The sequence below is a fragment of the Salmo salar genome, chromosome ssa10 (assembly GCF_905237065.1).
Source record: "Salmo salar chromosome ssa10, Ssal_v3.1, whole genome shotgun sequence".
NCBI lineage: Eukaryota > Metazoa > Chordata > Actinopteri > Salmoniformes > Salmonidae > Salmo > Salmo salar.
In genome coordinates, this window is record NC_059451.1 from 95,493,662 (window position 1) to 95,513,351 (window position 19,690).

Genomic DNA, 19,690 nt, shown 5'->3' on the forward strand with positions numbered 1-19,690 from the left:
CTCTCTCTCTCTTACAGTGTGTGTTGAATACAGATGAGGTAGGGACTGCACCACTCCCCAGCCCTCTCTGAACTGAAGGAGCCCTGAGAGCACACACCACACAGACACGCGCTCACACACACACACACACACACACACACACACACACACACACACACACACACACACACACACACACACACACACACACACAGACACAGAAAAAACAAAAAACACAAATACACACAGAGACTCAGTCTCAGGAAAGTGTGACTATCCGTCCCTCCGCTCACTTTCACTCCTTTATTCAACTACACTGGTCTGTGCCTTAGGGGTCCACTGTGCTCCTCCATTCCTTCCTCAATCCCCCTTTACTCCTCCTCATCTCTGATCTATCTCATCCCCTCATCCAATTCATCTTCTGCTTGTGAAAAGATGAGAGATATCAGTCCTATACTCAAATCAAAACACATTTTCTTTGTCACATGCGCCGAATACAACAGGGACAGTGATTACCTTACAGTGAAATGCTTACTTACAAGCCCTTAACCAACAATGCAGTTAAAAAAAAAAAAAAAAAAATAAGAAGTAAAAGTAACAAATAATTAACAAATAATGCTTTATGTCGGATTTTCTTGAGAATAATGTTTTTTTGGGGGAAGGGTGCTCTTCAGACAGACAATTCTCCTACAGATCAGCAGTTTGGTGATACATCAGCAGACACAATGCGGACACAGACAGCTAGGCTCATTTTAGCCACAGCCAGGCAGTGGTTGTGAGCCTGTAACGCTAATGGCATGGCACATGCAATCTACTCACTTGTGAAATACACTCATTGAAAATATCCTCTGCGAGCTTCATCTAGCTAGCTACCGGAAATATTTACAGCAGGACATAAACCGATATGGCTGTGGACGGATGTCCCAACTCCGCCCTTTCCTTTCTGGCAAACTGACGTTGGTCTAAGTATAGATGTGTACGCTGGAACATTTGTACATTGTCAGAGGCAACCCACCTGTTTAGAGAGACTACGGATATGGAGTCGAATAAACCTTGAGACTTGCATCCCAAGTGTGTGCGTGCGTGTGTGTGTGTGCGTGCGTGTGAGCGTGCGCGTGTGTGCGTGTGTGCGTGTGCGTGTGTGTGTGCGTGTGTGTGTGTGTGCGTGCGTGTGCGCGTGCGCGTGTGTGTGTGTGTGTGTGTGTGTGCGTGTGTGTGTGTTCGAGAAGATGCAGTTGTTCTCTCTCTCTATTACTGCGGATTGAACCAAGGTTTAATAAAGCGTGCAGGGCTCCCAATCTAATAACAACTGCACTCTGGTTATTGGAATGCTCCCTGTACACACACACACAAACACACACAAAATCATACTGAACAAATGCCTTACTCATCACCTTCCACCCACCCACAGCAGTTCCACACAGACTGTAGTCAGACTGTAGTCAGACTGTACTCAGACACACTAGACATAGCATACAGTATCTGTAATATTTTCTCTGTGTCATGATCAATTACTGAACATACAGTACCTGTCAGAAGTGTGGACACACCTACTCATTCAAGGGTTTTTATTTATTTTTACTATTTTCTACATTGTAGAATAAGAGTGAAGACATCAAAACTGTGAAATAACACATATGGAATCATGTAGTAACCAAAAAAGTGTTAAACAAATCTAAATATATTTTATATTTGAGATTCTTCAAAGGAGCTACCCCTTGCCTTGATGACAGCTGTACACTCTTGGCACTCTGTGAAGCATAGACCGGTGGCAATCTGTCCTTTGGAACCAAAAATCCAAACACCACGTTGTCTTTGTGAGACTCAGAGTAGGTGAACTGATGATTTCTGCATATGCATATGGTGGACATCAACCACTGTAACCATAGTAATGTCATAGTGTGTTACCCAAATGCTGCATTGTACTGCTAAATGTGCAACCTGTATGCTATACTACATGTACAGTATGTACTGCATACAGTATTCACTATGCAAATGGTCTCCAATGTCCCTGTGGTGGAAAAGTACATAGAGTACGTTAGTGTTGTATTCTCTGTCAGTGTTGTGTCTCTCTCTCTCTCTCTCTCTCTCATATCAAAGATCTTAGACTTTATATCCACCAACCAATGGCTTTTCTTAAAAACCCTGACCAGCAGAGGGGTATTTTATACCTACAAATTCAAGGTTTACTTTTGTTCTGTTGGTCTATAACAAAATGTTGTGTGCCAATATTGCATTGATGCATCCTTAATGTTTGACATGTGCTTTCACAGCATTCCACACTTACAACATGTAAGTTTACATCGTAAATAAAGTTGTAGATGCTACCCTTACTGCTATCTCTAATTGGTGGCGTGATCCACTAAGGCGGTAAGCCCAGCGATGACAAAGTATGATGGCTGCGAGTTCAAAACCCCCTTCACGGCAAAGTTGTTATTTGAGGAAAGAGTGCTTCACTGTTGGTTCTCGAGTCAAATAACGCATATGTGACAAAGTAGATGATTGTAAAACGTTGTACATGTAAGTGTAGCCTACACGTCTATGTAATGTAGCGACGATTATTTATGTAGCTGTGCCAATTATTTGTGTCGGTCTGCAAGAAGAACTCCAACAACAAGCTCCTCATAAAATTTATTTGTAATCTTAATTTCCAAGGTTTTGCCTGCACTTCTCTTCTGTTCACAACACACTACCACAATTAATGCAGGCCTAATATGTAGGCTTACATTTGAAGGGTAGCTTAAGCCTACATTGTGCCACCCCACCAAGCCATGTGTAGTGAGTGACTTAGGTTGTTTCACAAATCTGGTTTTGCATAGGTTATTACTGTGCTTGTAATAGGTGGTAAAAGCATGTGCATGTGATTGGGATGACGAACAGAACATGCCATTTCACTTCTGTCATTATATCAAATGTTGTCCGGGCCAATTGTGCGCCACCCTATGGGGACTCCAAGCCGGATGTGATTCAGCCTGGATTCAAACCAGGGACTGTAGTGGCGCCTCTTGCACTGAGCAGTGCGCCACTTGGGAGCCCAATAATCAATAGTGTAGCTTTTCAAACTGCGTGCCCCGGGACTGGGAGCGCAGCCTCGGGAGAGCACACAGTGTATGCTACCTCTGATTTCATTATCTGATAACTTTTTTTTATTTCGCAGTTTAAATTGACTGGATATATTCACTGCAGTATTAAGCCTAATATTGAGCTAATTATATAATTATGAGCTAATATGCATACACTTCTAACTTAGGCTACACATCTCAAGCCTGTCTGTCTTCATTGTTCTGTTTCGCAGTTACACATTTGGCCTCTCCGCTGCCTCGGCTATTCCTTTTAAATCTTGTGTCCCAGGTAAAGCCAGACGACAATAGCTTGTTGGACACTTATTTTGACTTATTTTTCTTACTTATAGCCTATTGGCGGAGAGTCAATGTAAATAGGTTACAGCATTAAGAACTGGCGGGGAGTTGGAAAGAAGAGAGAGACAGCGCATCTCAGTGTCAGAAGAAGCCCATCACTATTTTCCAGTGGTGGGCCTATCTTAGCACCGATACATCCTTACAAAACATATAAGTGGCCTGATAATGTACCTTTCTGGACCTTCTAAACTGTCGAGCTATAGGAAGTTTATATATATATAACTTTTAATACTGGGCCGAATAGTTGTGGTAAATTAAATTGATTGGACATGATTTGGAAAGGCACAAACCTGTCTATATAAGGTCCCACAGTTGACAGTACAGTCAGAGAAAAAACCAAGCCATGAGGTTGAAGGAATTGTCCATAGAGCTCTGAGACAGGATTGTGTTGAGGCACAGATCTGGGGAAGGATACCAAAAGATGTCTACAAAATTGAAGCTCCCCAAGACAACAGTGTCCTCCATCATTCTTAAATGGAAGTAGTTTGGATCCACCAAGACTCTACCTAGAGCTGGCCGCCAGGCTAAACTGAGCAAATGCGGGAGAAGGGCCTTGGTCAGGGAGGTGACCAAGAACCCAATGGTCACTCTGCTAGAGCTCCAGAGTTCTTCTGTGGCGATGGGAGAACCTTCCAGAAGGACAACCATCTCTGCAGCACTCCACCAATCAGGCCTTTATGGTAGAGTGGCCAGGCGGAAGCCACACCTCAGTAAAAGGCACATGACAGCCCGCTTGGAGTTTGCCAAAAGGCACCTAAAGGACTCAGACCATGAGAAACAAGATTCTCTGGTCTGATGAAACCAAGATTGAACTCTTTGGCCTGAATGCAAAGCATCACGTCAGGAGAAAACCAGTGAAGCATGGTGGTGGCAGCATCATGCTGTGGGGATGTTTTTCAGAGGCAGGGACTGGGAGACTAGTCAGGATCAAGGGAAAGATGAACGGAGAAAAGTACAGAGAGATCCTTGATGAAAACCTGCTCCAGAGCGTCCAGGACCTCAGACTGGGGCGAAGGTTCACCTTCCAACAGGACAACAACCCTAAGCACACAGCCAAGACAACGCAGGAGTGGCTTCGTGACAAGTCTCTGAATGTCCTTGAGTGGCCCAGCCAGAGCCCGGACTTGAACCCAATCTAATATCTCAGGTGTGCCACGCTTGTATCGTTATACCCAAGAAGACTCAAGGCTGTAATCGCTGCCAAAGGTGCTTCAACAAAGTACTGAGTAAAGGGTCTGAATACTTATGTAAATTTGATATTTTCGGGGGGGGGTTTATACATTGGCAAACATTTCTAAAAACCTGTTTTTGCTTTGTCATTATTGGGTATTGTGTGTAGATTGATGAGGGGAAAACATTTAATCGAGTTTAGAATAAGGTTTTAACGTAATTATTTTTGGAAAAAGTCAAGGGGTCTGGATACTTTCCAAATGCACGGTATACTGCTGTGTGTGTGTTAGTGAGCAAGAGAGACAGAGCGAGAGTATGGTTTAGTGTGTGCGGGGGGAGAGTGAATATTTATGTGTGTGTGAATGACTCAGCTTTGAGCAGTAGCGCGAGGCTTGGCTGAAATTAAAATGAGCTGTCGGTCGTCACACACACACACACGCGCGTTTGGTGGGGATGCGGTGGAGCTTGCAGGCAGGGCAGGATGTGTGTGGAGTATAAATAACTCTGCATCGCCACTGATGCTATTTCTGGACCAGGCATCCTGACACTCAACCGCAGGCAACCTCAGACAGGACACTGACACACACTTTGTACAACACTCACACGCACGCACGCACACACGCACACACACACACACACGCACACGCACACACACACACACACACACACACACACACACACACACACACACACACACACACACACACACACACACACACACACACACACACACACACACACACACACACACACACACACACACACACACACACACACACACACACACACACTTACTACTGCACTTACATACTCTACATACAAAGAAATACATACAGACACACACACCTCAGTCAAATGCATAACCTTCCAATGATAGTTTAAGTTCTGATGAGGGTTATTCCGCTCCTTTTGTACAGTATCTCTCTCCAGCTCCCTTTCATTCTCACCTCTCTCACCATCCCTCTATTTGTCTTTGTCTTTCATTCTCTTTCCCTCCCTCTTTCTTTGTCCATCCCCTGCGCATGATGACTTTATTAGTATTTAATTGGGCCTGTCCCTGTCAGAAACAGTAAAATGGTGTGTGGAACAATAGCTGTCCAGCTATAGTTACAGCGGAATGACTGCATAACACCCTGGCTCTCAGAGGTGTAAAGACTGTTGTGTTCACAGTCCAGTATAACTAACTCTTCCCATAGAATATAATGGGAACTATGACCCGTTGCTGCAGCTATGACTGTTTCCTACGGCTTGTGCTGCCTGCTACACATTCAACATTAGTTGAGTTTCTGCCGCTTTACTAAGTGAAATGTTTTGAAACCCAGTTTAAAGCACTATACCACCAAAGCATTTGTTATTGTTCTATGAGGTGACTGAAACCCTGTGTTGTAATCATCTGTCCTCTGTCACCCACTGCTGTGTACCTGTAGAGGTGATTATGAACCCGTATGAAGCCTGTGGTGGTGTAGTACTGTAGCAGTTGTTGTCCAGTGTTTGGCTGATCTATGTCCTGCTGAGGTGTTGATTGTGAACTGTTTGGCTAGTGTAGCTTTACACTGTATTACACCATGAGCGTTTGGCTTTAACCTCAGTCACTGACTCAGTCACTCATCATACAACACACTGTTATTCTTTTCTGGTTATGCTTCTTCTCTCCTCTCCATCAACCCCAAGTTCTATTTCCCTCATTTTCTCACTGTTATTTCTCCCCCATGTTCCTCCTTCCCTTCCTCTTGAACTCTCTATAATTCCTTAATATCTTCTCCCTCTCTCTACTTTCTTCCCTCTATGTTTCTCCCTCTTTCCCTCTCTCTGGCCTTTCTCCCAGTGCATCCTGGGTAGTGAAAGAAACTCTGGTGCCACTTAGTCACTAAACACACACAGCTCTGTTTCAGGGCCACTGAGTGCCAACGTCTGTTTCCCGCGGACAGTAGTCATGTGGCATGCCAACCAGGCCTTGGCACACGCCACAAGAGAGTGGCAGTACAAGGGTGACACTCTTAAAACAGGCCTTGTTCTGTGTGAACGTGTCTGTATCGGTTAGTTTTTTTTTCTGTGTGTGTGTCTCAAGGGACCAGGGTTTTTTGAGGTTTTTATAAAGTGTACTTCATCTGCTGTACCCCCCCCCCCCTCTCTCTCTTCTCTTTCACTCTCTCCAGAGTGATCGATCATGGTCATCTTTGGTCAGCCGGGTTGTGGTTGCGGCACTGTCAGGGGTCGTTGCATGGTGTTCATGTTCATGTGAAATCTTTTCCAGTTTGATTGGTGAGCCTGTCGCATGAAGCACACTGTTAATGTCACGTTGGTATAAATGATTCAGGAGACAGGCGCAGGAATGCGTAATCGTTTTTTTTTTATTACACCCAAATTACGGCGTGCCGTGTAAAGGCACGGGGACGAAGACCAAACAAACACTATACAAAACACAGGGTTGAAACCCAAACAAAAGAGGAGTACCTCGAATAAATAACACAAGAGCACAATGATTAACACACGGGACGAGACCCGTAATCTGCACAATCCACAAGGGCATGAAAGCCAAGGCAGAATAGAACAGGTACTCACACGAACCAACGGACATTGTAACAATAATCGACAGCACAATGGTAAACCAAGGACACACTTATACAATTACTAATCACTGGGAATAGGGGCCGGGTGTGCGTAATGAAAGTTCCGGAGGGATCCATGACAGTTAAATCGTTGACTCATGTCTTGTGACTGAGTTATGGGGAGCAGAACCAATCAGGGCGTGACAGTGTTGGAATAGAAAACATGACTCCAAAGGATACTTAACATTCCTCCACACTTTTATTCAAAGTTTCACTTTTCTTACATACATTCTTACAATAGTTGACATTCATCAGAAATAAGCAGAGTCGACTATAGTTGTCATGAATAGAATACAATGTTCATGTGATTTGAGGTGTTAGTATGGAGTGACTCAGATGAAACATTTAATTTGAAGTATGAATGTTGATGTGGGATATGAGTTGATATCAGGGAGAGGATTAAGTGGTGACGCGATGCTGTGGGGTTTTTGAGGAGCTTAGAGTGGCTGTCTGCTAATTGGCAGGCTGGTTTCCTGGTCCTTGATTACAGCTAGCACGGGGTGTATTCAGCTGGAGAAGGGGAATTAGAGGGGGGGATCAGCTCCCTGAAGGTCTACCACGTTTCACTGTTGACACGTTTCTGAATGGAGTGAAGGCAAGCTGATGGCTTACTGCTGTGTACTGGTTCTGTGCCAAGTTAGCGTATAGAGGTAGAGAGGGTGTATACGCAGGAGATTCACAATGATGCAGGTTTAAGCTATGATCAGAGAGAGGGATCAGAGCATGTTTCCTCCACCAGAAAGGGTCGATGCAACTGCTTTTCCCGATCATAGTGATCCCTGCCTGTGCTCAGAGTTCTGGGACTGGGCGTCTGGTTCCTTGCTGATTTTCTATTGGTAATGTAGCAGATGTGAACTAGGAGGCTAGTGAAGTGCTAGTGCAGTTGCCAAATTATTGTGACGTCCCCTGTCCTGTGATGTAAGAAGTCAACTGTCGCTCACAGAGTGGGTTCCTCCTATTCACAAAAAATCATTTTGACATCCCAATAATCCAACATGTTAACATTCCATCATTCTAACATTCTCCAGACCAGCCACATGCTGCAACCTGACTTTGTCGTAACCTAGCAACCATGGAAGGATGAGGCTCAGTGGAGCACAGCCAGAGTTCCAGCTGGTGTTCTCTGGTGTGTGTGTGTGTTTGTGTGTTTTCTTGTGTGTGTGTGTGTGTGTGTGTGTGTGTGTGTGTGTGTGTGTGTGTGTGTGTGTGTGTGTGTGTGTGTGTGTGTGTGTGTGTGTGTGTGTGTATGTGCCGGAATATATGTGTGTTCAGCTATTTAGCCTTCTTGTTAGCCTGTGTGTGCTAGGGGTAATGTGTGTGTGTGTGTGTGTGTGTGTGTGTGTGTGTGTGTGTGTGTGTGTGTGTGTGTGTGTGTGTGTGTGTGTGTGTGTGTGTGTGTGTGTGTGTGTGTGTGTGTTGGGGTAATGGATGAGCTTAGTGGAAATGAGCGCTTGTCTCAGTCCTGCAGCGAAGATCAATATCAACCATACATTCATCTCTAATTACCACAGCAGGGCTCACATGAACACACGCACACACACAAGTTCTTAGCCTTGACTAAGAGCACACACATCCCCTTCTAATGCAATATCTGATGGCTAGCTACTTCGTGATTGCCAGTGTTGGGTATGTGTCTGTTATTTTGAGGAAATAAAATGTCAGGTATCTCTTGGTAAGGAGGCCTTCTGACATCAATGGGACTTCCTGGTTAAATAAAGGTTAATATTTAAATAAAAACATTAAATTGTCTCCACTTTATCCACAAAGGATACAAGAACTGTGTGAATATTGACTCCACTCAACATTCTGTGACATCAACTTCCCTTTCAGCCACAGTGGAGACTCATCTGTTAACCTGCAATGTACTGTACATATGCTGTATTTAACTATTTTTGCTCTCTCTTTCTCTTTCTCTGTCTGTCTGTCTGTCTGTCTGTCTGTCTGTCTGTCTGTCTGTCTGTCTGTCTGTCTGTCTGTCTGTCTGTCTGTCTGTCTGTCTGTCTGTCTGTCTCTCTCCGTATCTCTCTCTCTCTCTCTGTCTCTCTCTCTCCCCCTGTGTCAGTGTTGAGTATAGGAGAAGGAGGTTTCTGGGAGGGCACAGTCAAGGGGAGAACAGGCTGGTTCCCTGCCGACTGTGTGGAAGAGGTTCAGATGAGACAGTATGACCCTCGGCTAGGTAAGGACTGGAGAACATTTACGAACACACACACGGGCATACACAACATACACTCTCACTATTCACTGTGTGAACTTACTTGGGTTACCTAGCCCTGTCCACATGGTAGTGGAACTATGGGTGCTGTCCACGGTGCTGAACAGGCTGGTGGAACTATTTCCTGCTGTCCACAGTGCTGAACAGGCTGGTGGAACTATAGGTGCTGTCCACGGTGCTGAACAGGCTGGTGGAACAATAGGTGCTGTCCACGGTGCTGAACAGGCTGGTGGAACAATAGGTGCTGTCCACGGTGCTGAACAGGCTGGTGGAACTATAGGTGCTGTCCACGGTGCTGAACAGGCTGGTGGAACAATAGGTGCTGTCCACGGTGCTGAACAGGCTGGTGGAACAATAGGTGCTGTCCACGGTGCTGAACAGGCTGGTGGAACTATAGGTGCTGTCCACGGTGCTGAACAGGCTGGTGGAACTATAGATGCTGTCCACAGTGCTGAACAGGCTGGTGGAACTATAGGTGCTGTCCACGGTGCTGAACAGGCTGGTGGAACTATAGATGCTGTCCACAGTGCTGAACATGCTGGTAGAACTATAGGTGCTGTCCATGGTGCTGAACAGGCTGGTGGCACAATAGGTGCTGTCCACGGTGCTGAACAGGCTGGTGGCACAATAGGTGCTGTCCACGGTGCTGAACAGGCTGGTGGAACTATAGGTGCTGTCCATGGTGCTGAACAGGCTGGTGGAACTGTGGGTGCTGTCCATGGTGCTGAACAGGCTGGTGGAACTATAGGTGCTGTCCACGGTGCTGAACAGGCTGGTGGAACAATAGGTGCTGTCCACAGTGCTGAACAGGCTGGTGGAACAATAGGTGCTGTCCACGGCGCTGAACAGGCTGGTGGAACTATAGATGCTGTCCACAGTGCTGAACATGCTGGTAGAACTATAGGTGCTGTCCACGGTGCTGAACAGGCTGGTAGAACTATAGGTGCTGTCCATGGTGCTGAACAGGCTAGTGGAACTATAGATGCTGTCCATGGTGCTGAACAGGCTGGTAGAACTGTAGGTGCTGTCCATGGTGCTGAACAGGCTGGTGGCACAATAGGTGCTGTCCACGGTGCTGAACAGGCTGGTGGAACTATAGGTGCTGTCCATGGTGCTGAACAGGCTGGTGGAACTATGGGTGCTGTCCATGGTGCTGAACAGGCTGGTGGTACAATAGGTGCTGTCCATGGTGCTGAACAGGCTGGTGGCACAATAGGTGCTGTCCACGGTGCTGAACAGGGTGGTGGAACAATAGGTGCTGTCCACAGTGCTGAACAGGCTGGTGGAACAATAGGTGCTGTCCACAGTGCTGAACAGGCTGGTGGAACAATAGGTGCTGTCCACAGTGCTGACTCAGCCCTGTATGTACAATATTATGTATGCTGACCTCTATAATGTTTATAACCTCGCTGACTGCGGACACAAACACACACACACACGAACAAATGCACGCATGAGTGCAAAGCCCAGACTTGAACCCCATCGAACATCTCTGGAGACCTGAAAATAGCTGTGCAGCGACGCTCCCCATCCAACCTGACAGAGCTTGAGAGAATCTGCAGAGAAGGATGGGAAAAACTCCCACATTACAGGTGTGCCAAGCTTGTAGCGTCATACCCAAAAATACTTGAGGCTGTAATCGCTGCCAAAGGTGCTTCAACAAAGTATAACAGAGTAAAGGGTCTGAATACTTATGTAAATGTGATATTTCTATTTAATCTGAAAACTTTCTGAATAAACTGTATCTACAAAAGTATGTGGACACCCCTTAAAATTTGTGGATTCGATACTGACAGATGTATAAGTCGAGCACACAGCCATGCAATCTCCATCATTTTTTGGCACAATGACGCCGACAGAGATGGTCACCTCACTTTCAGTCCTTAGGAAACTATGCAGTATTTTCTTTTTTTCTGTATTATTTCTTACATTGTTACCCCAGGAAATCTTAAGTCTTATTACATACAGCCGGGAAGAACTACTGGATTTAAGAGCGACATCAACTTACCAACATTGCGACCAGGAATCCGACTTTCCCAAAGCGGATCCTCTGTTTGGACCACCACCCAGGACAATGGATCTAATCCCAGAAGCTGACCCAAAACAACGGCAACGCAGAAGGGGCAGACGGAGCAGCCAACTGGTCAGGTTCCGTAGACGTGCACATCGCCCAACACTCCAGAGTATACTACTCGCCAATATCCAGTCTCGTGACAACAAGGTAGATGAAATTCGAGCAAGGGTTGCCTTCCAGAGAGAGATCAGAGATTGTAACATTCATTGTTTCACGGGAAACATGGCTCTCTCTGGATATGTTGTTGGAATCGGTTCAGCCACCAGTCTTCTCCATGCATTAAGCTGACAGAGATAAACACCTCTCTGGGAAGAGGAAGGGCAGGGGTGTATGCTTCATGATTAATGACTCATGGTGTTATCATAACAACATACAGGAACTCAAGTCCTTATGCTCACCCGACCTAGAATTCCTTACAATCAAATGCCGGCCATATTATCTCCCAAGAGAATTCTCGTCAGTTATCATCACAGTTGTGTACATTCCCCCTCAAGCAGACACCACAATGGCCCTCAAGGAACTTCACTGGACTCTATGTAAACTGGAAACCATATATCCTGAGGCTGCATTTATTGTAGCTGGGGATTTTCACAAAGCAAAATTGAGAACAAGGCTACCTAAATTATTTTAGAATATTGATTGCAGTACTCGGGGGAGGGGGGGATGTACACACGATCACTGCTACTCTAACTTCTGCAATGCATACAAAGCCCTCCCCCGCCCTCCCTTCGGCAAATCCAATACAACGCCATCTTGCTCCTACCGTCTTATAGGCAGAAACTACAACAGGATGTAACAGTGACTAAAACCATTCAAAGCTGGTCTGACCAATCGGAATCCACGCTTCAAGACTCGGTGAGTGAGTTTATAAGGAAGTGCATTGGAGATGTTGTACCCACTGTGACTATTAAAACCTACCGTAACCAGAAACTGTGGATGGATGGCGGCATTCGCCCAAAACTGAAAGCACAAACCCCCACATTTAACCATGGAAAGGGGTCTGGGAATATGGCTGAATATAAACAGTGTAGTTATTCCCTCTGCAAGGCAATCAAACAAGCGAAATTACGGAACAGGGACAAGTGGAGTCGCATTTCAACGGCTCAGACATGAGACGTATGTGGCAGGGTCTATAGGAAATCATGGACTACAAAAAGAAAACCAGCCATGTCACGGACACTGACGTCACACTTCCAGACAAACTAATCACCTTCTTTGCCCGCTTTGAGGATAATACAGTGCCACCGTCACAGCCCTCTAACAAGGACTGCGCCCCCCCTCTCCTTCTCCGTGGCCGACTTGAGTAAAACATTTAAACGTGTGAAACCTCGCAAGGCTGCCGGCCCAGATGGTATCCCTAGCCGCGTTCTCAGAACATGCGCAGACCAGTAGGCTGGTGTGTTTACAGACATATTCAAATGCTCCTTATCCCAGTCTGCTGTCACCACATGCTTCAAGATGGCCACCATTGTTCCTGTACCCAAGAAGGCAAAGATAACTGAACTAACTGACTACCGCCCCATAGCACTCACTTTTGTCATCATGAAGTGCTTTTAGAGACTAGTCAAGGATCATATCACCTCCACCTTATCAATCACCCTAAACCCACTTCAATTTCCATACCGCCCCAACAGGTCCACAGACGATGCAATCGCCATCACACTGCACACTGCCCGATCCCATCTGGAAAAGAGGAATACCTATGTAAGAATGCTATTTATTGACTACAGCTCAGCGCTCAACACCGTAGTTCCCTCCAAGCTCATCATCAAGCTGGAGGTCCTGGGTCTCAACCCCGCCCTATACAATTGGGTCCTGGACTTTCTGACGGGCCGCCCCAAAGGTGGTGTAGGTAGGAAACAACATCTCCACTTCACTGACCCCAACATTGGGACCCCACAAGGATGCGTGCTCAGCCCCCTCCTGTACTCCCTGTTCACCCACGACTGCCTGGCCATGCACGCTTCTAACTCAATCATCAAGTTTGCAGACGACACTACAGTAGTGTGCTTGATTACCAACAACAACGAGACAGCCTCCAGGAAGGAGGTGAGGGCCCTGGGAGTGTGGTGTGAGGAAAATAACCTCTCACTCAACATCAACAAAATAAAGGAGATGATCGTGGACTTCAAGAAACAGCAGAGGGAGCACCCCCTTATCCACATCGAAGGGACAGCAGTGGAGAAGGTGGAAAGTTTTAAGTTCATCGGCGTACACATCACAGACAAACTGAAATGGTCCACCCACACAGACAGTGTGGCGAAGAAGGCGCAGTAGCGCCTCTTCAACCTCGAGAGGCTAAAGAAATGTGGCTTGTCAGCCAAAACCCTGACAAACTTTTACAGATGCACAATCGGGAGCATTCTGTCGGACTGTATCACAGCCTGGTACGGCAACTGCACTACCCTCAACCACAAGGCTCTCCAGTGGGTGGTGCAGTCTGGGCAAACTACCTGCCCTCCATGACACCTACAGCATCCGATGTCACAGGAAGGCCAAAAAGAACATCAAGGACAACAACCACCTGAGCCACTGCCTGTTCACACCGCTACCATCCAGAAAGTAGGGTCAGTACAGGTGCATCAAAGCTGGGACCAAGAGACTGAAAAACAGCTTCTATCTCAAGGCTATCAGACTGCTAAACAGCAATCACTAACTCAGGGAGGCTGCTGCATACATTGAGACCCAATCACTGGCCACTTTTATAAATGGATCACTAGTCACATTAAACAATGCCACTATAAATAATGCCACTTTGATAATGTTTACATATCTTACATTACTCATGTCATATTTACAGTATGTACTGTATATTATACTATCTATTGCACCTTGCCTATGCCGCTTGCCCATCGCTCATCCATGTATTTACATGCACATATTCTCATTCAGCCCTTTAGATTTGTATGTATTACAGCTGAAGTTGGAAGTTTACATACACTTAGGTTGGAGTCATTAAAACTCGTTTTTCAACCACTCCACAAATGTCTCGTTAACAAACTATAGTTTGTCAAGTCAGTTAGGACATCTACTTTGTGCATGACACAAGTAATTTTTCCAATAATTGTTAACAGACAGATTATTTCACTTATAATTCACTGTATCACAATTCAGGTTGGTCAAAGGTTTACATGCACTAAGTTGACTGTGCCTTTAAACAGCTTGGAAAATTCCAGAAAATGATGTCATGGCTTTAGAAGCTTCTGGTGGGCTAATTGACTTCATTTTAGTCAATTGGAGGTGTACCTGTGGATGTATTTCAATGCCTACCTTCAAACTCAGTGCCTCTTTGCTTGACATCATGGGAAAATCAAAAGAAATCACAAGTCTGATTCATCCTAGACCTCCAAAAGTCTGGTTCATCCTTGGGAGCAATTTCCAAACACCTGAAGGCACCACATTCATCTGTGCAAACAATAGTTCACAAGCATAAGCACCATGGGACAACGCAGCCGTCATACCACATAGGAAGGAGAAGCGTGCTGTCTCCTAGAGATGAACGTACTTCGGTGTGAAAAGTGCAAATCAATCCCAGAACAACAGCAAAGTCCTCTGGTCTGATGAAACAAAAATAGAACTGTTTGGCCATAATGACCATCGTTATGTTTGGAGAAAAAAGGGGTTGCTTGCAAGCCGAAGAGCACCATCCCAACCGTGAAGCATGGGGGTGGCAGCATCATGTTGTTGGGGTGCTTTGCTGCAGGAGGGACTGGTGCACTTCACAAAATAGATGGCATCATGAGGCAGGAAAATTATGTGGATATATTGAAGCAACATCTCAAGACATCAGTCAGGAAGTTAAAGCTTGGTCGCAAATGGGTCTTCCAAATGGACAATGACCCCAAGCATACTTCCAAAGTTGTGGCAAAATGGCTTAAGGACAACAAAGTCAAGGTATTGGAGTGGCCATCACAAAGCCCTGACCTCAATCCTATAGAAAATGTGTGGGCAGAACTGAAAAAGTGTGTGCGAGCAAGGAGGCCTACAAACCTGACTCAGTCACACCAGCTCTGTCAGGAGGAATGGGCCAAAATTCACCCAACCTATTGTGGGGAAGCTTGTGGAAGGCTACCCGAAACGTTTGACCCAAGTTAAACAATTTAAAGACAATGCTACCAAATACTAATTGAGTGTATGTAAACTTCTGACCCACTGGGAATGTGATGAAAGAAATCAAAGCTGAAGTAAATCATTCTCTCTACTCTTATTCTGACATTTCACATTCTTAAAATAAAGTGGTGATCCTGACTGACCAAAGACAGGGAATTTTCACTTAGATTAAATGTCAGGAATTGTGAAAACTGAGTTTAAATGTATTTGGCTGAGGTGTATGTTAACTTCCGACTTCAACTGTAGGTAGTTGTTGGGGAATTGTTAGATTACTTGTTAGATATTACTGCACTGTCGGAACTAGAAGCACAAGCATTTTGCTACACTCGCATTAACATCTGCTAACCATGTGTATGTGACCAATCAAATTTGATTTGATTTGATCAAACATTGGCAGTAGAATGGCCTTTTTGAAGAGCTCAGTGACTTTCAACGTGGTAGTGTCATAAGATGCCACCTTTCCAACAAGTCAGTTTGTCAAATTTCTGTCCTGCTAGAGCTGCCCCAGTCAACTGTAAGTGCTGTTATTGTGAAGTGGAAATGTCTAGGAGCAACAATGGCTTAGAACGGGATCTTCGAGTGCTGAAGCACGTAGCGCATTAAAATCGTCTATCTTCGGTTGCAACACTCACTACTGAGTTCCAAACTGCCTCTGGAAGCAACGTCAGCAAAATAACTGTTCGTAGGGATCTTCATGAAATCGGTTTCCATGGCCGAGCAGCCGCACACAAGCCTAAAATCACCATGCACAATGCCAAGCATCAGCTCGCTGCCATTGAACTTTGGAGCAGTGGAAACGTGTTCTCTGTAGTGATGAATCACACTCCACTATCTGCCAGTCCGACAGAAGAATCTTGGTTTGGCAGATTCCAGGAGAAAGCTGCCTGCCCCAATGCATAGTGCCAACTGTAAAGTTTGGTGGAAGAGGAATAATGGTCTGGGGCTGTTTTTCATGGTTCGGGCTTGGCCCCTTATTTCCAGTGAAGTGAAATCTTAACGCTACAGCATACAATGACATTCTAGATGATTCTGTGCTTCTAACTTTGTGGCAACAGTCTGGGGAAGGCCTTTCCTGTTTCAGCATGCCAATGCCCCCGTGTACAAAGCGAGGTACATACAGAAATAGTTTGTCGAGATCGGTGTGGAGGTACTTGACTGGCCTGCACAGAGCCCTGACCTCAACTCCCATCGAACACCTTTAGGATGAATTGGAGCGCCGACTATGAGCCAGGCCTAATTGCCCAGCATCAGTGCCCGACCTCACTAATGCTGGTGTGGTTGAATGGAAGTGAGTTCCCGCAGCCATGTTCCAACATCTAATGGAAAACCTTCCCAGAAGAGTGGAGGCTGTTATAGCAGCAAAGGGGAGACCAACTCCATATTAATGTCCATGATTTTGGAATGAGAAGTTCGATGAGCACATGTCCACATACTTTTGGTCATGTAATGAATTTTCAGGGGTCAGTATCAATCCAGTCATATGGTCAATCTTTGTAGATTCATTTAGAATGTTTTCTTGAATGTGAATTTATTTTTCACTTGTGTTTGAGGGTGTGTCTGGAGAGGGTTTTGTGAAAATAGGTGTTGAGGAATGTCTGTTGTCTTGCCCCCCCCAAATCCTGCCGCTTTATGGGATTAGGAGGTGAGGAGGGGTGAGGAGAGAGTGCCTGGGTGAGAGTGCGAGAGGCTGAGAAAAGGGGTCTCTCTAAACACGGGAGGGAGTGCGATAGTGAAGGAGAACAATAAGGGAGAATCCACTAAAGGACAGAGGAGAAGAAATTAATGTGAGGCAACTCTTTCTTTTTCTCCACTCTCCTTCCTGTCTTTCCTTATTCCCTCTCCTCTCTTGCTGTTTCCCCCCTCTCCCTCCCTTATCTCCCTCTCTCCCCTATTTGTTTCTTACCCCTCCTCTCTTTGTATTTCTCTCCTCCCTTATCTCTCTCTCTCCTCTATTTGTCACTTACCCCTCTTCCCTCTGTTTCCCTCCCCCTTATCTCTCTCTCTCCTCTATTTGTCTCTTCCCCCTCCTCTCTCTCCATTTCCCTCCCTCCCTCCACTTCTCCTTCTCATTCCATGTCCTTCACTCCTTTCCACTGGGTATTGAAGTACAGAAACGTTATATATCTTTTTAGATTGTTTAATATTAACTCAGCAAATGATTTTGGTGCAATAAATAAGTCTAGCTAAATAGATAATGCTCAACAGTTAATGATATGCAGTTGTTTTTGAAGGAATTCTATGTATCCTAGGATACTTCAACGGTCATGAAATAATAGATACACTAGAGGACACACACACACAGAAAGACAATCACACACAAACTCAGGCACACACATTCACACACGTAGACACAAGCATGCACACACTCAGACAAACACACACTTGTTTATCTGGTAAGCATTGAGGCATCACTGACAGTCATGGCAATATGTCTCAGCTCAGCTCAGTGAAGCAGGAAAGACAGCCCGGTCTACAATTAACTAACCTAAACAACACTGCTCCGTGTGTGTGTGTGTGCGTGCATGTGATTTTGTCTGTGTTTGTAAGTGTGTGTGTGTGTGCACATCATTTTTTTATCCATGTGTTTTACTCGTGTATGCGTGAGTGTGTAGTTGTGTAGTTGTATTGAAATCAGAGTGTGGGTTTGTGAGTAACTGACTGTGTGCTGCAGGGTCTCTATACATCCCCCTGTGTCGTGACTCTCACTGTCTCATCCCCCTTAATCTATCCAACTGTCTTTGTCTCTCTTTCCCTCTCTGTCTCTTTCTCTCTCTTTTTCTCTCTCCCCCCATTCTCTCCCTTTCCACCTCTCTGTGTTGATTTGGTGATAAGGTTTTAGTCAGGGTCAGAGAGCGATAGATAGAGAGAGGGAGAGAGATAGGGGGATGGATAGGGGTAGAGTTAAGGCCAGGGTCAGGCCATCAGTGAATCTGTTGTTATTTATTGTGACACCTCTCTCTCTCACACACACACACACATGCACATGCAGACAAACACACATGCACACGCAGACACACACACAAACACACACACACACACACACACAAAGACACACCTGCGCACAACCACATCGCCAAGGGGACATTAATCTGGGGATGACATTTTATCATTTACTGCAGGTAGGAGAGAGATAAAAAAAGGGAGAAAGAGATTATTGGAGAGAGGGAAGGGGGAGAGGACAGGGGGATGAAGAGAAGGGGAGAAGGAGGAAGAGACTGATGGAGAGAATGAGAGCGAGAAAGAAAAGGATATTGATTGAATTCATTAACTCAACAATGAGTGATGTATTTCACATTTACATTAGAGTTATTTAGAGTATGCTCTTATCCAGAGTGACTTACAGTTAGTGCATTCATTCAGCTAGGTGGGACAACCACATATCTCAGTCGCAATTTAATTTTTTTAAGTAGCTATCAGCAAAGTCAGAGCTAGTATGGGGGAAAAAGTCAAGTACGAATGTTAGCTCACAAAATAGAGGGGGGGGAGGGTGCTGTGGGATTATTTAAGATAATCTTTGAAGAGGTAAGGTTTCAGATGTTTTCAGAAGATGGGCAGGGACTCTGCTGTCCTAGCTTCAGGGGGAAGCTGGTTCCACCATTGGGGTGCCAGGACAGAAAATAACTTTGACGAGGCTTAGCGGGAGGTCCAGTGGTGGGAGGTTGCAAGAGACCAGAGGTGGCAGAACAGAGTACTCGGTTGGGGTGTAGGATTTGAGCATAGCCTGAAGGTAGGGAGGGGCAGTTCCTCTTCCTGTTCCGTAGGAAAGTACCATGTTCGTGTAGTGGATGCAAGCTTTGACTGGATGCCAGTGGAGTGTCCGTAGAACAGGGGAAAACTTAGGGAGATTGAGTACCAGGCACGCTGCAGCATTCTGGATAAGTTGCAGGGGTTTGATGGCACAAGTGGGGAGCCCAGCCAACAACGAGTTGCAGTAGTCCAGATGGTAGATGACAAGTGCCTAGATTAGGACCTGCGCTGCTTCCTGTGTGAGGTAGGGTTGTACTCTACGGATGTTGTAAAGCTTGAACCTGCAGGAGCGAGTCACTGCTTTGATGTTTGCAGAGAACAACAGGGTGTTGTCCAGGCTCCCACCAAGGTTCTTTGCACTCTGGGAGGG

The 19,690-nt window shown here is 45.6% G+C and overlaps 1 protein-coding gene across 1 annotated transcript in view; it reads left to right on the plus strand.

Moving 5' to 3' along the window:
• Positions 1-19,690, plus strand: part of LOC106561231 (SH3 and multiple ankyrin repeat domains protein 3) — a 417,309-nt gene that overhangs the window by 333,012 nt on the left and 64,607 nt on the right. Inside the window, exon 15 of the mRNA XM_045688739.1 lies at positions 9,240-9,353. Within this exon, the coding sequence (XP_045544695.1) occupies positions 9,240-9,353 (114 nt within the window). The remainder of the gene's footprint in view (positions 1-9,239; positions 9,354-19,690) is intronic.